The sequence below is a fragment of the Conger conger genome, chromosome 10, assembly GCF_963514075.1.
Source record: "Conger conger chromosome 10, fConCon1.1, whole genome shotgun sequence".
Classification (NCBI taxonomy): Eukaryota; Metazoa; Chordata; class Actinopteri; order Anguilliformes; family Congridae; genus Conger; species Conger conger.
In genome coordinates this window covers 45128623-45146122 of record NC_083769.1, presented here as the reverse complement: position 1 = coordinate 45146122, position 17500 = coordinate 45128623, and the positions used below count along the sequence as shown (strand labels likewise).

The following is a 17500-nucleotide window of genomic DNA, read 5'->3' as shown; positions in this document are numbered from 1 at the left end:
ATAACTATCCCACCCCAAAAAAGCCTTCTATTTCTGGAAGGTTCTGGGAACTCTGTGTCGAAGCTACGGATTTCTCTGGGTGCTTGTTTAAAAATACATGAACTTCACGTCTGCTTCTGCCAAATGTGCGGAAGCCATTTATTTTTCCACTGTGTTTATTCTTCCCGTTCACTGTAGCCTTCTTGCTGCTTAATTTGCTCCGACCCCCCTCATCTGTGCACTCCCTGAGAGACTTCATTACTGGACTGCATTAATGTGGATAAGATTTTGCAGAAAGTTTACACTTAAGCTTGATGCAGTTAAAAACTATGCACAACAGAGCTGGACAGAGTTTCAGTGTCAAATTAAATAAGTTCCACCATGCTTAGTGACCTCGCAGTATGTGGACAGGAATAAAGAAACGTACGTGAAATGGTTTGTTTCAAGGCTCTTACTAAAGGAAGGCTCTTATTGTCTTTGGCCACTGAGAGTTGGACGAGTGAGGAAATATGATTCAATATTAGTTGATGAGGTGTATACAGTTGGTATTTCCAAACTAATGTTAAATCATCACCTGCATGCAAGGTCAGACCGTCTGTCAAACAAACCAGGGTAGTAACGGACTGGGTTTTAACCCGCAGGTGGTGGGTTTCATTCACAGGTAGGACGTTGCTGCTGTAGCCTCAAGCAAGGCACTTAACCTGAATATCCTCATATTTCCAGCAGTACAAAATGGATACTAGGACAAATGTAAAAATTTGTGTAAATACAGAGCTTCCGCAAACTGGCGGTAATTTAAATGCAATGTAAATAGGCGACGACAGTGAACACGTTGTCCTCCTGTGAAGCAAAGTCTGTTCTTTCAGGGAAATAAAGTGAACTGAGGCGTTTTACTCTGGCGAAGTGCGATGGCGTGACCCTCCCTGTCTCTCTGACTGCGGCGGGTTTTGTGTTTGTGAGTGGCTGTTTTGTGTGGTGGTGGTGGTGAGTCAGTCCACCCTGTTCCCTGCTCTGCTGGCGTCCAGCCTGTTCCCTGCTGAGTGTTTCGTGTTTTAGCCCCTGATCTTGCCCCTGATCTTGCCCCTGGTCCTGCCTCACCCCAGTGGCTCTGGACCTCTCGCTGTGCTCTGGGCCCTCGTCTTTGTCAGAATTGGCCGTCTTGGACCTCTCGGTGTGACACACTCACAGGTCGCCGATTTAGTGAATCTCAGCCACTGTCGGTGTCAAGATATTTTGGGCCGAAATCGTGCGATGCAGTACATGACCATAGGCAATACATGTAGCACTCTCCCCACAATAAACACATTGCTTTAACATTCATTCAATCAAGTCACTAAAAAGTGGTCACCTTCGATGCTGAAATACTACGTGCATGTGGATATAGTGGGTTTGTCGGTGCTGCCGACCTGCCATCTGTTTCCCATGGTCCTCTCTGTCTGCCACACGGGGCTTCCCCTGTGGGAATGGGAGCGGAGGATGCTGGGAAGTCCCTGGGGCGCGTGGCGTTAGCGTCTGTGGCTAGCGCGGCTGTGATCGTGGCTCTGATCCCCTGGGCGGTGGGCCAGGCCTCAGTCCGCAGGCTGTGTCTGCCAGAAATGAGGCGGCCCAGCAGTGCTACACCCATGGCCTAAAAAGGTACAAATGCTTGTCACTGGGGCGGTACCCTATAGGCACATAAAATCTTACCCCTAGTCAGCAATATAAAATGGATTTGGAAAACATACTCATTTGTACTCGAGGGTTACACTTACTGTACTTTCAGGGTACATTTGGGAAATGTGATCCTTGTGACTTTATTTCTGAGAGTGTACACTAGAGCAGGTCCTGGGTGAAACAGGGGCCATGTTGGCTCTGGCAGGGAGCCGGCCGGCGTTTCGCAGCGTAGTGTGATGAGATCAGAGCCGGGGGGGGGGGGGGGGGGGGGTGTCTCTGTGCTCCCAGTGGGAGGGGCTCTCACTGCTCTCAGGGATGTGATGTCATCTCCCCCTGTCGCTGTCCTGGTCCTGTGAGATCCCTGCTCTGTGACTGAGGACTAAACATAGAGCCCTGATGCTGTCTCTATGCTCCTGGGTCTTTACCCAGGGGCTGTTCAGCTTTTACACACACACACACACACACACACACACACCCATGGGCACACACATATACACGTACACACACAAACACATACACATGCACATGCACGCACAAGTCATGCACACAGACAAACATACGCACGCACCCACACACACATACACACCCATGGGCACAAACACACACACAGACACACGCACTCACGCACACATACACACGCACATGCACACAGACACACGGGCACACACACACACACACACACACACACACCCATGGGCACACACACCCACACACACGCTATATGTATACACTGCAAACACCTACACATACACTAAACAAGCATACATGCACACACGGCAGTAGGCTACATCTGCTCTTCAGTCACCCCAGGACACACCTCAGGGATTCTCGGGAGAAACAGGATACATCTGCATGCAAACACAAGCAGCAGATTACAGCTCTTATCCCCAGCATCTCTCGCGCTAATCCATAACGTCTGAGAGGCTAAACAAACAGACGTACACGGACACCCTGACGCAGGCTGCCTAGCTGCAGCGTGTCGGACGCAGCCGATTTCATCTTCTTCCACGGAGAATACAGATATTTCCATCTACATCACTGCCTTGGGATTTTTCTTGTCTCGTGCATTCCATCCCCTTGGCTTTGCTAAGAGGACCAGTGGTTAAATACTACTACACACATGAAGCGCATCTAGCATGCTTGACTTCAGGCATTCACGGGCAGCTTGATGCCTATTTTTCATTCGTAGATGCTAAACACCGAGCCGTCGGGTTTAGCCGTTTCGTGACATAGAGACAGTAGAAGAGACAATGATTTCCAGTGAGGATTCCCGGCAACATCATGTTTTTCGATCTCCAACGCAGACAAGTGCTAAGATACAGCAGTTCCAGGAGGGCTATCGCATCTGATTGGCTGCACCTGGATGTGCTCAGCGGGGTGGGGCTAGAAAGGGGAGGAATCTGTCTCTGTGAGTCAGTGTATGGGGGAGGAGTCTGTCTCTGTGAGTCAGTGCATGGGGGAGGAGTCTGTCTCTGTGAGTCAGTGCATGGGGGAGGAGTCTGTCTCTGTGAGTCAGTGCATGGGGGAGGAGTCTGTCTCTGTGAGTTAGTGCATGGGGGAGGAGTCTGTCTCTGAGTCAGTGGAAGGGAGAGGACTCCATCATGCTCCACAGCCAGACTGGATGGGATTCTCCTCGCTGGGCTACAAGTGAAAACCAGTCTAATTTTGTCTTTTCCTCCGGACGGCCCATGTCACCAGACCTCACTTCCCTCGTCCCCCAGTCCAAATTTCGGGTTCCTCGCAGTCCATGGTCACTGACAGATTAGTGGGCCCCCACTACCACCCAGCCAGGGAGGGTCTTCAGATCCCGTGCTGTTTTATTGAGAGACAGTGGCCCGCAAGGCCAGCCAATCACAAGAGCAGCCCCAGAGAAAATACAACAAACAACAAACAGGAAGTGTCGCGAGTGGGAGTGGGGTAATTGTTCAGCCATTTTGTCGCCAGGAGGTTTGGAACCTGCAGCCTTCGGCGACGGTCCAAACGTGACTGTGAACGCTGCCGCTTCTAAACTGGGTTTGAAGTATTAAACGTGTTTCCTGTGTCTTGTTTATGCGTAAATACATTCTGTTCATCAACAGTAGATTGGCAGTGGTTGTCATGGTACATTACGTGGAATGTTTAATCTGTTTTTCCATTAGCTCTATTTTAGGTTATAGGCATTCAGGGGTGTCCCTCAGTAATTTTGAATTCAATGCAGAGCTTATAATAAGCTTTATTTGCTTTTTTTCATTTGTATTTTGAAGGCCACTGGTTCCAGGTTTTTTGCAATAATACATTGCAACACATTCAGCATCCTTTGTGCTGAGCTTGTTCATGGTTCTTTTAAAACAATGCTTTAAGAAACATTTTCCATGGATAACTGCCATTTGGCATATATAAAATGGCAATTGTCCGGGTAAAAAATTCTTTACCACAACAAAAGTGGCCAGTGGTGGGTTTTTTTATGAAAGAAAACTGTTCAATTTTGCTCCAATAACATTTTTATGATTGAATTGTCAAACTACAGGCAAAATATGATACCGCATTTCCATAAATATTTAAAATCGTTGTGTTTGCTGGGATGTTAGGGTAGTGAGTGGTGTTATGTTTCTGAAAATGTGGCATTCTAAGCGTAGAAGACAGAACATTTTTGCATGCCCGAAACCCTTGCAAAGTCTGCCATTATCATGACTCAAACATCATCCTCAGAAAAATATATCCTCTAGTATATACCAGCAGCAAGTGGGTGGGCATTCACACCCAGACAAGAACACACACTGTGGTTTGAACATAAGTGTTTTCATTTCGTGTTTTTATTTAATCGACGGCAACAAGGACACAACAAGCAAGTGGAAATAACCTGGTGGCCTGGTTGAATTGGTACAATGACGTATTTTATGTCTCTACTAAAAAAAACCTTCTGGGCATGTTAGCAGGGAAAGCCGCTACATCAGAAGTAGATGTGTGAGAATAATAATGAAAGTTGAATCCCAAGGCGGCGTGAGAAGCACGTTCTCTGTAAACTCGTTCGCCTGTTTTCAAATGCGGCACTCCGCTCTCCAATCACCGACGGCGGATGGAGAAGTCTGATTTCGGAGCGCACCCGCGGCTACGCTGCGTTTGGCTATTCCCCGGCGTCCCCGCAAACGTCTCCCTGCTTTGAGTGAACGGGACTGTGGGTCTGCCCTGCCAGACTCCGGGGGAATATGGAGCCTCCTCTCCTGCCGGTTAGCATGTAAGCCGCGGCGTAACCACAGCCATTACGGAAACGGACGCGTTAAACAGTCATGAATGAAGATTATTATTTTTCTTTTTTTTATAAATTTGGATAAAGGACAGTCGATGTGGATGGGTCGCAGCAGGAGGAGTCTTGAGGTGAAGGGTAATGAATGCACATATTTAACATACTTGCAGATTGAGCTAATTTGCTCCAAGCAGCGTGGCTTCATTGATCATTAGCTTAAAATTCTTTCCCCCCCCAGAATTTCTCGACTGCTTTCACATTCCTGGCAGCCTTTAGCTGTGGAAACTGTCACAGCTGTTCAGTTGCACCACCGGGGCGAACTACTCGTACCTGAAAGTGAAAGGTAATCTCGCCGCGGCCCTGACCCAGTGATGAACGCACAGTTGTTTGTGTTGCTTGTCGCTATTGTTGTCTGGGCTGGTGACGTGCTGCTTGTAGCACCATGGCTGCATCTGCAGGGTTGTTTTTAAAATCAGACTCAAAGGAGAGCAAACAGAAAAGTGTGGCAGACAGGCCCGTCTTCTGCTCTTTCTGAAGTGTTGCAGCATCACACTCTTTGAGCTCTGCTGTGAAACCCAGCTCTGCCAGCTTGGAAATTTAGCTAGTGAAAAAGCTGGTCTAGCCGGGTGTGAGCTGGTCGTAAAGCTGGTCATAAGCTGGGTATGAGCTGGTCAACCAACATGACCAAGCTGGTCATAAAGCTGGTGTATCTGGGTATGAGCTGGTCATGAAGCTGGTCTAGCTTGGTGTGAGCTGGTCGTAAAGCTGGTCATAAGCTGGGTATGAGCTGGTCAACCAGCATGGCCGAGCTGGTCATGAAGCTGGTCTAGCTGGGTTTGAGCTGGTCAATCAGCTAGTGCTGGAAGCCTGTTTGAGCTGGGAGCTGGTCTGAACTGGTCAACCAGTTAAACCATGATGAGCTGGTCTGAACTGGTCAACCAGTTAAACCATGATGAGCTGATCTGAACTGGTCGACCAGCTAAACCATGACGAGCTGGTCTGAACTGGTCGACCAGCTACCAGCTGTTTCATAACCTGGCCCGAGCTGTTTTCAGCCGGTTGGGGGAAACCATTGTTGTGTAACTAATATGGGTGAATCTGCTGCTTCTGTGTACCTGGCCATTTGGTAACTCCCACCAGAGTGTGAGAGAGCGTGGGTATGTCCGCACGTGGAACGCGGGAATAATCGCGTGCCTCAGACGGTCACACGACCCCTCCTTCGGCGCGTTCCTCAGAAACGGCGAGCTGAGAGAGGCGTTCATCGTCACCACACCGGCCGTGATTGATCATCGCTCTCCTCCCGGCTGTTTTTAGCCCAAAGCCCGCTCCACCTGCCTGTTCTGCCGGATTTCTGGACTAGTCTGATTTATGTTTTCGAAAAAAAAAAAAACCTCACAAGAAAAACGGGAGAGAGGCGATCCTTTGATCTGCGGCTTTTAGCGGGAAATGGCGCGGGCTGAGGAGTTATCGACACCGCAGACGGTGACTCAGATCCGCGGATTCGTCTGTAGATCGATGGCGAGGGGGCGGGTCGGTGACCGGGGCGTCTGTACTCCACCCACCCAAAGCACGTGACCCCTGACCCCGGATCATTGGGTAGCTGTCAGCCGTGTTGTTGACATTGAGGCCCGTGTAGAGGTCGGCTCCGTCCGGCTGAAAGCCTCACTATCGATCTCCCCTCACGTTTAACCTCGTTGTACCACGTGTACTGTAAGCGTTGGCTGAGTGCTACAAGCCCACGTGTCATGTTTATGCAGGCCGCAGTGTAGTGTGAGGGTTAGGGAGATTCATGAACCTGTAGGAAACTGAGACACACACCCATCCCGGCCTGATGGGTTTCGCCCCATCCCCATTCGGCACTGCTCCCCCTTAAACTTTAACTTCCACGACTTTGTCTTCCTTATCTGAGCGACTTTGCCCAGAATGCAGTCTGGCCCTCTCCCGCTCAAGATTTATTGAGAACCGTGGAGTTATGAATGCCAAAAACCCCCCCGCAGAGCAGGGAAAATCAAATGAAGGTCCTGACAGCATTGTCTGTCAGGCTTATCATCTGCACTTTGAGCCTCGAAGCCAGAGAGGCGCGGCAGTTATTCCCGTGTTGAATATTAAAGCCTCGAATGACAATAGAGGAGTGAAAATCGATGGGAGAGCGTATTCGTTGGAATGGTAGGACCTGATTGCTTTCGGGGAGGCGTGTGGTAGAAACGCTTTACCCACGGTGACCGCGGAAACCGCTGCTCCTGGCGCCCCCCCGAACCCCTCCCTCCCTCCATCGTTCGCCCATCTGTGGCTGCTGGGAGCGAGGAACAGCGCGGTGATGGGAGAATGCTAATTAGCGCCTCACAGCTAACGGCGCTAATGGTGGCTGCAGTCCCTCCTCCTCAGCAGCTGTCTCCTGACTGCTTGGAAAACCGTTTTTTTTTTTGTTTAGTTTTTTGCCTCCATCTTCCATCTTCAGCCTCCAACCCGTGTAGCTGGTGCTGTTATTATGTGTGGAGCGGCAGTAGTGTGTGCACTAAGCGTAGTGGTCTTAATTTTTCAACTCATCCGCCAAGAAACGCAGACAAGCAAACAAAACGTTTTTCTCTGGATGCGGACGCGAGGCCTGGTTGTTCCCGCGGTCTCTGAAATAAAGATACAAAAAAAGTGCCTAAAAAGGTACAAATGCTTGTCGCTGTGAAGGTACAGGTGCATACAATTGTACCCCTAACCAGCAATATATAATTAAATAGTACTTTTTTTGCTTGAAAAACGTTCTCATCTGTACCCAAATAGAAGATTACTGTACTTTCCGGGTACATTTGTGAAATTTGATCGCTGAAGAGCGAACGCGTACCAGAGCGCTGCACGCGGCTCCTCATCACGTGTTCACGCTCCTCGCTGCATCTGCACACGCGTGTGGCTGGGTCGCCCGCGCTGACCGCGACTGCGAGAGAGAGAGAGAGATACGTACGTAGATAACTAACGAAGTGCGGGGGCCGGGGAGAGGGGGCTGAGGGATGGGCCGTGTCAGGAGACGGTCTCCGTGCGCCGTTAGTGATGGTGGGCCGTGAGAGCCCGGAGTAAAGGCAGCTTCTGACGTCCCTCCACTGCGCTCCTATCTGCTGCGTCTTAGCGCCAGCCATCTCAGTGCTGCTCACTGCACCATGCGCCATGTGCCATGCGCCATGCGCCATGCGCCAGCCAGCCAGCCAGGGGGACGGGCGTAAACAGCACTCTCAATCAAACGCTGGTACACACCATATCCACTCGCTCTGTCTCTCTCTTACACACACACACACACACACACACACACACCCACACACGGATATACACACACATATACACGCACACGCACATATATACTCATACAGACACACGCACGCACGCACGCATGCACATACACATACACACACGCACGCACGCATATACACACACACACGGATATACACACACATATACACGCACACGCACATATATACTCATACAGACACACGCATGCACGCACGCATGCACATACACATACACACACGCACACACATGCATGCATATGCACATACCCACGCATAGATACATACCCAAATGCACGCACACATGCATGTATGCATGCACACACACATACACATGCGCGCATATACACATACATACATACATACCCAAATGCACACAAACACATGCATAAGCACATACGTCACATACTCACAGACACACACACTCAGTCTTTCCCCACACTACCGCTGAGATATGCGTGTGTCTGCTGTAATATCTGCAGGTATGAAGGCTAGCCTCGGCCCTGTGATACACACACTGCTGTACTTATGTACAATGTGCCCCTGAGGGCTACTTCTGCCTCAGCCAGAAACTGAGGTCATCGCGTTTTTTATCAGACTGGAGCAGGGTCACCTCCAAAAAGAGTAACGTGTCAGCCCTCCGACTGCCTGGTCACTAACCGTCCTCTCCTTCGCACTGCGTGTGGGACGTGACCAGCCACGCAACGTCTGTTGCGCGTGCGTACGTATAAACTGCGTACCGCGGCGCCGTCAGAACTTTCTCCGCCTTCAGAACTATGTTCTCGCACTTGTTATAATATAATTGCCACAGCCGCAGTGATGCCTCAGAAAACCGTGTTACTGTATTGGCTCCATAGTAACGAGCTGTCCCATTAACACCAGGGAGTCCATTAATTGCAGCTCCCGCTCTCTCGCTGAGGCTCCTTCCCGGCGATTCAATTTTCATCCCTCTCTTAATTATCGACTCTCGCTTCACGTGTCAGGCGGCCGAACTGTACTCTGTGTGAAGTCTATAAGAGTGCTGGGGAGTGGAGGTGGTCGGGGGTCAGGCTCACCCGGCGCTGACCCTGGAAGACGTAACGAACGGTGCGGCGAAGTCTGCGCCGCGTTTTTAAACACGAAGCGAATGAGAGTGACTGTTCCGGCCACGTCTGCTGAATGCGGGGCCGGCGGGAGGCTGTGCTGGTCCAGGCCTGAGGGCCTGTCGGGGGTGGATGAGGTCAGGGATTACGGGCTGAGAAACCAGTAGTGGCTGGGATCAGAACACACTGTAGATCTGGGGCTGGGAGTCTAATCTAGTTCGAAAATGGCCAGTGTGCTTATCCTAGCACTGGGCTAAAAGAAAAACCAGCATGTGGGCGGCATTAGCTCTGGAGGTGAGAGCGGTCGTCTGGCTGTCGGAGGGTTGCCGATCCCCCGTCGTGGGTGTTTCGAAGTGTCCCTGAGCAAGACACCTAACCCCCAATTACTCCTGACGAGCTGGCTGGTGGCTTGCATGGTAGCCTGTCGCCGTTGGTGTGTGAGTGTGTGTGTGAATGGGTGAATGAGAAGCATCAGTTGTAAAGCGCTTCGGATAAAAGTGCTAATGCTGTCCCTTTACCGTCTTGCCCCCACACCGGCCCTTTTTGGATGAGACAGGGCACCGCAGGGGAGTGTTATGAGACAAGCCAGTGTGCGTGATGTCTTATTTCTACATTTTGTGTGTACGGTAATCCCAAAGGTATCCTCCCTCAGCAAGCGCGTCGGTGCACAGTGGACACGTCTTTTCGCTTTACACGCGTGTTTGACCCCCTGCTGACGTGTGCGTGTTTGTGCGCGTGGTTTAGCCATGCGTGTGCGTGTTCGTGCGCGTGGTTAAGCCGTGCGTGTGTGTGCGCGTGGTTTAGCCATGCGCGTGCGTGTTCGTGCGCGTGGTTTAGCCATGCGTGTGCGTGTTCGTGCGCGTGGTTTAGCCACGCGTGTGCGTGTTCGTGCGCGTGGTTTAGCCACGCGTGTGCGTGTTTGTGCGCGTGGTTTAGCCGTGTGTGTTGCCGCGGCTGGCTCTGAGGTATCCGTCGTCCCTGGCCTTGCATTGATCGGCTGTAGTTTGAAAGCAGTAATGAAATCATTTTGGAAAAAGTCCGGACAGAATGAAAGGAAATGAAATTACAATAAAAATAATGGTGCGATTTGTCTGGATTTTTACCATTTTCTTCATGAATTGCCTTTTTTAGACAGCCATGAAGCACTTCAAACTTCTTGTTTCAATCTACACTCAGCAATGTATTCGGTAGACCTGTACGCCAGCTTGTTAAGGCAAATATTTAATCAGCCAATCATGTGGCAGCAACTAAATTCATAAAAGCATGCCGATGTGGTCAAGAGGTTCAGCTGTTGTTCAGACCAAATATTAAAATGGGGAAGAGTGAATGCTTTCTGTGAGTCAGGAGAGAAAAGAGTGAACGCTTTCTGTGAGTCAGGAGAGAAAAGAGTGAACGCTTTCTGTGAGTCAGGAGAGAAAAGAGTGAACGCTTTCTGTCATTCGGGAGAAAAAAGTGTGAACGCTTTCCTCTTGTTATCATGCCCAGAGCACGCAGGTTTCCCCATCCTGCTCTTTCATGTGTTCTGACAAATATGCCCACTCCACCATAAATATTTTGCCAATTACTCTGTTTTTTTTTCCTCTGATTGCTTAATTTCCTCCTTCATTAAGTAAAACCGTTCTCATCCCGGGCTGCTCAGAGCTGAATTAATTCAGCAAACGATAAGTAAATGTCATTAAAGAACCACAGATGTCGGGCATTAAAATATTGTTTCATCCTGAGCTGTTTTTTCATCACGTTTTAGTTTTTTTTTTTTTTTTTTACAAGCAGCCTTTACAGGTCTTTGAAGTATTCGATGAACAAAAGTGACATAATTTTCACCAAAGGGCTAATTCCCTTTAAAAGACGCAGGATTTAGTCATGCAGAAAACCTTGTTAGTGAATGCTGAGGGGTGATGATGACTCACTGGTCTTACACCTGTTGTGTGCCTGGTGTTGGAGTGGGGTCAGGTAGGTTCATGCCTGCTGGAGCGTTGCAGGTAGGGCCTTATAGAAGCGTCTGGGTTATATGCAAATTCTGCTGTTCGAGGCTGTTTAATAAAGCCGTGGCTCTTGTAGGCAGAGAAGAGGGTCAGAGAGCTTGTTTTGTTTGTGTCATGATGAGTTTGTGCTTCGGCGCTGTGTTCTGCTCTTTACAAGGGCAGCCTCTAGCCTCGTGGCTGAGGTACATACGTGACTGGGCAAGGTGTGGCCACGATGAGATCCGCACGGCTGTTGGTGCCCTTAAGCCCACATTGCTCTGAGGGGGATTGGCCCCTGCTTAGTCTAATCATCTGTAAAGTCGCAGAAAGGGAGAGCCCCAACGCACTTCACGCTGATTACCTATACTAAGACTGTAAGGTGCTCGACAGCCAGGTCAATGCAGTAATAAGGACTCCTTGCCCGGACATCTTCACGGGGACTAGCCCGTGATAAGGAAACGCTGGAGAGCGGGAAGCTCAGAGCTGGAGTCACAACGGGAGAAAAGACTGACGCTTTGACGTCTACGAAATCTTCGAGGGGCAGGAAGTAAGCCGCTTTGGATAAAAGCGTCAGCGAAATCACAAATTAATATTGTGCATCTCTCTCTCTCTCTCTCTCTGCAGTGCTGCTGAGGGAGGAGGTGGCTCAGCTCCAGGAGGAGGTGCACCTCCTGCGGCAGATGAAGGACATGTTGACTAAGGACCTGGAGGACTCCCACGGCGGCTGTTCGGCCGAGGTGCTCTCCGCCACCGAGCTGAAGGTGCAGCTGGCCCAGAAAGAGCAGGAGCTGGACCGGGCCAAGGAGGCCTTACAGGGTGAGCTCCCCCACGCGTCCCCACCGGTCTCCCAGACCTCCCACCTCCCCCCCCGAAAGTGTGAGCGCCTCCCTCTATTTAGCACCTGCTCCCTGGTACCTGTGAGTGGGCAGAAGCCTCCCGCAATGCAGTGATGTGTGCCACATGCTGGAGTGGAGTGAAGCTATCTGTCCCCCTGCCCCCGGGCTGGTATTTTTATCGACCCCCCACCAACCCCCCACCCACCAGTCGCATCTCCAGCTGTACACCCCCCCCCCTTTTTTTTCGGTTGCCCAGTCGGTTGATCAGTCTTCTGCAAATAATTTCTCCCTTTTGCAAGGGTGGCTCTGAGCTCACACCTGCCCTACCTCTGCAGTCCCGACTGAGGGAGACCTGTTTATTTTCCTTTTTATTTGGCGGGTTTCTTTATTTGGATTTTCAGATTTTTCACATAAAGTGAGATAAGGAAAAAGAGACAGAATTACAACATAATCGCGGCAATGGGGGGAGAGACGTGAGAAATTAATAAGGAATAATAATAATAGTAATACTGAGGTAAATTACCTGCTTATTTCCACCACGCCCACAGCCTACTCGACCTTCCCCCGCGGGGAAGCGGTTGATGATGTCATCTCACCCAGCCTGTGCCAAGAGATAAAAAAAAAAAAAACCCATACATTCAAAAGCCAAGAAAGCATGAATACACATAACAGCGCCAAAACATTCTTACTTCACTTATGTTGTGAGTGTACATTCCAACCCGCACTGCTACTGTACAGGGCTGTATTGTGCTCACCACTCAGCAGCTTGGTGGGAAAAATCTAAACTTCTCTCAATGTATGTTTATGTTCCACGTACAGTACGTTGGCAGCTACACATATTTTTGCCACATTAATGTTTCTGCTCGCACGCTACTTTCTAAGCTGTGGTAAATTTGGATATGTTGTAGAGATGGGGTTTTGTCTTCTTCAACGCTTGACTGATTCCTTCATAAGGTTCACCAATACAAATCTGCTGTTTATTAGAATTTGCACAAGGTTTGGCGAGACGCAGCCTGTCGAATTAGCTTATCGCTGTCTGTGTGGATACCTGGCCGGGGACTGTCAGCGGTTGCCGTGAGATTGAATTGCGGACCGCGGCGACAGCAGGCTGGAATAGGGCCGTGTGTGCTCAGCTGCTGCCAGCGGTTAGCGTTAGCCAGCTGTGCTGCCACTGTGCACGACGCGAGACCAGAGCACTCTGGGAAATGACACGTGGCGCTGCCAACTTTCTTTAAAACTTTTCAAATATATTTTTTTTTTTAAGATTTTTTTAGGCCTTTTTCAGCTTTATTGGACAGTATATAGTATAGAGAGACAGGAAGAATGGGAGCGAGAGAGAGGGGAAGACATGCGACAAATGTCGGACGGTCGGATTCGAACCGCCGACGTCGCGGCTCGCAATGAGCATTTCGGTCAGTGCTCTACAGGCTGCGCCACCGAGACACCAAACTTTTCAAATATTTGTCCTGCAAAAAATGTGTTAATGGCAGTGTAGTGTATTTCTAACAGTTCTTTTAATTTTATTCAGGAAATTGTAACTTGGCAGATGTGAGGGAGGAAAATATGCAAGCGGGCGTGCAATAACGACTCGCAAATATTCAGCCTATGTGACCCAAGCATGGCCGAGAAAAAAATGCCCCTCTAAATCATACCCTCTAATGTCGAAATCATCGGCCAGCCATGCCACACGCTTAATACCGGCCATTATAATTGCAGTTATTTGCTTGTCACTTGGGGGCGGACATCCCTCTCTGTGTCCTGCCTGGAGCAGCTGCCCGCGGCCCAGGGTCTAATGAGCCCGCTCAGTAATGGAGGGCAGAGCACACACCCCTCCGATGGGGGGGCTGGGACTGCCACTCCAGTCCTGGGGACTGAATTAGCGGTCCTGCAGCCGGCCGGCTGTAGAGGAGCCTGTGAGCGTGTGACAGAATCTCTGCTTCTGCTCCGGCGGCCATGTTCCTGGTTGCCATGGCGCAGAGGTTCACTCCCGGGGTTCGGCTGGAGAGGCCCCCTCTGATCCAGGCTGATGACGCAAGCCTGTCTGGGGTTCTCCGGAGGGGTTCCGCCTTGGGGGGAACGTTGTGCCAAGTGTGTGATCTCCTCTTCACGGGCACTGGGGGAGGAAAGCAGCTGGTTCTTCTCACATACACACACACACACACACTCATAGAGACACACACACACACACACACACACACATTCACACTCATAGAGACACACACACACACACACACACACGCACTCACTCATAGAGACACACACACACTCTCACACTCATAGAGACACACACGCACACTCATAGAGACACACACACACACCCACGCATATACACACACACACACTCATAGAGACACACACACACGCATATATACACACACACACACTCATAGAGACACACACACACGCATATACACACACGCACACACACACACACACACACACACACACTCTGTGTGTGCGCCCAGACCCTAAACCCAGCAGGGATCCACTTCACTGGACCGGTCCCCTCACCCACCGCCATACAGCTGGACAGCACGCTGAACACTCCCCTCCATCCATCCTCTATTTGGCCCTTTTCATATTTATTTCCGCCTGTCCCATGTTCTGTTGTCCATAAACACTGGAAAACGAGAGGCTGACTGTGCCATTACACTCATTACCCGCGATGGAGGGGGTAATTACAGTGTGCGGTCTTAACGGGGAACAGCTGACGCTGGACCCAGTGCTGGGAACCCGGGCTCGAAACCAGGGTTACCGACCGCGTCAGCATCGTCTGACAACATGCTGTAACCATAGCAACCTGCTTCAGACCGGGAGGGGGAGGGGGGGAGGGGGGGGTGAGCGGGAGATATCCTCTTTCGGCTCGGCTGTGAGCTGTCCGCAAATCGACAACTTAATCTGAACCTGCACGACCCCACTTCCTGCATTGTCTGTCTGCTTCCATCTACTTGCGTGTTCCCAATTACGCACAGAAGCTCTCGCCGAGAAGTGGTTGTGCTTTCAGAAGAAAGCCTTTAGTCTGAAGTCCCCATGGTGCACCTGAGACGCCTGTACTTTCAAATGATCTGCCAAACCACCGGAAAGCTATTAGGAGTTCTATCATGTTTATAATGATGACTTTTTTTTTTTTCTTTCTTTTTTTTTTTACGAATAAACTGCCATGCAATTTTTATGTTTTTGTTTTTAATACCGGTACATTGCATTGTCTTCTTTTATTTGTATTTTATACTTGTTAACTTTTTTTAATGATGTTTATTCATTTTCACTGCCCTGAATGTGAGTGAAATGTAAACTTTTTGAAGAGATTTAGCCGTTATCAGTTATATTTAAAAGGCCCCAATAATTCCTACCCGATTTCTCAGCCTCTCCCGTATGAGAACCTCTGCTGTGTGGATGTTACAGTGCTCAAAGCAGTAAGGGAGGACAGGAACAGGATATTATTTTTAACCTGTGGCCCTCTGGGATTTGTAGTGCTCCGTGGGGGAGATGTAGTCCCGCTGCTGTGGATAATGGCGTGGTGTGGAGTGTGCTTCCAGCAGATTAACAGAGTATGTGGAGTAGAGTGGTGAGGCGATTGCAGGATTCATCTCTCGGTCCCTCTGAGCCGTCTTATTTTTCTAACCAGCCCTGCCGGATGCTGGGACCCGGTGTTCGCGTTCGAGGGCTTGTAATGATTGGGTTCAGAGATTTATACGGTACGGCTCTGTCTTACTCCTGAGACAGGGGAGACAGGAGAGAGAGAGAGGAAGAGAGAGAGAGAGAGAGGGAGATGGATGGCTGGTGAAAGAAAATGGCCTCGTTGTGTAACTGCGACAGTTCTGCTCGAGGTCCACCCACCTGTGTGTCACTCTCTGTCCTGCCTGACTGGGCAGTTCTCACAGTGTGTGGGAGCACGTTTAATCCCTGTGTTTATATCTCCCACAGAGAGATACTGGGCCTAAACCGGGTTACGTGTCGGGCACAGGGCAGTGCATCAGACATGCGCGTTAAAAGCAGGCTGTAGCCTTGATGTAGGATGTAATCTGTGGCAGTGATGTGCTGCTAAATGTGTCTTAAAGGAAGAGGCAGTCGTAGTGCTCCGTGTGTGCCTCTGTAGCAGCCAGAGGTGGTGGCTATGCTAATCACTAGCACAGGAAGGTAAGGAGATGGACGACCTACATTCTGTCTTTTTTTCTTACGGGCTCCCTGGAAAACAGTGGCCTGTCCGGCTTAAATAAATGACATGAATGAACGAATGAACAAACGGTGTCCCACACAGTCCCAGCCGGACTCAAACAGACGGGCTGCGTTTTGTGTCTTCCTGTTCGATTCACCGTCCTGCCAGTCTCAGAGGCAGAAGCTCTTCCCCCCCGACGGCGAGGAGCAGCTGGTGTGGACGGCCACAGCCATAGGGGTTTTTACTGTTGTTCTTGTTGTTGTTGTTGTTGTTGGCGGTGCCGTTGTGCTTGGCGGTTCTGTGTTGTTTCGTTTGGCGGTGCGGTTCTGTTTCTCTGCATCTCGTTACGGGCTGTGGGCTCAGCCGCCCAGTCTGGTGCTGCCCCGGCCCGGGTCCATCTCAGCCATTGGGCCGCGAGGGCTGTAATTGGGCCGCGTGCGCTAACTGCCACCTCGCGCAGAATTACGGGGCTTACCGCTGGTTACCGCTGGTTACCGCTGGTCACCCGCCGCGCTGTGGGGCCGGGGCTGGACCGGGGGTGACGGCCGGTGTGAATTCGGCGGGCCCAATCACAGACGTCTCTCTGACACCGCGTAATCACGGACCCGGCTCACGGATCCATCCGCTCAGAATTCACAACGCCTCTCTCCCTCTCTGTCGCTCTCCTTCTCCACCCTGCTGAACTACTAAAACGGCTCAAGCTAGGGGTTTTGAAACTGCTGGTTGCTGGTTGACTAGTTCAGACCCACTCCATACTCAACAGGTGTTTTGACCGGCTCAAGCTATGTTTTGAAACAGCTGGTAGCTGGTAATTTCAAGCTGGTCATAGGGTGTCTGTCTCACTGTCTCCCTCTTTTGTTCTCCTCTCTATGGCTCTCTCCCTCTCTCCTCTCTCTCTCCCCACCTCTCTCTTTCTCTCCCCCTCCCTCTCTCTTTCTCTCTGTGATGGACTAAACGCTACTCTCCGGTCTGTATTCCTGAACGGTATTATTGCTTCTCCCAGACGATGTTCTGGAGCTAATCCAGTGAAACAGAAGTAGAGTAGCGCTGTTCATCTTGTGGGTGCTCAGTGGATGTGCTGATACGGTTCTCTTTGTCCACAGATACGGCTTTCAGCTAATTCAGTGACTGAGAGTCTCTCTCTATCACTTAATATTGAGTGATACTGGTTCTAGAACATAAAGCTACATACCCCAAAAATACCATCGTAGCCCGGTCTGTCTAATGCATTTTACTGCATCTTCTGCATGTCCTGGAACAGTCCTGTGTCACTGCCCAGTGTGGGGGTTAGCATGACACCCACTGCCCCCCCTCCCCCCCCCACCCCTTCCGTGACATCAC

The 17500-nt window shown here is 50.3% G+C and overlaps 1 protein-coding gene across 2 annotated transcripts in view; it reads left to right on the top strand.

Annotated features, from left to right (window-relative positions):
• Nucleotides 1–17500, top strand: part of LOC133139385 (kazrin-like) — a 321899-nt gene that overhangs the window by 284646 nt on the left and 19753 nt on the right. For both annotated transcript variants that reach the window (XM_061258889.1, XM_061258888.1), the window contains exon 5: nucleotides 11792–11983. In XM_061258889.1, coding sequence (XP_061114873.1) covers nucleotides 11792–11983 — 192 coding nt within the window. The remainder of the gene's footprint in view (nucleotides 1–11791; nucleotides 11984–17500) is intronic.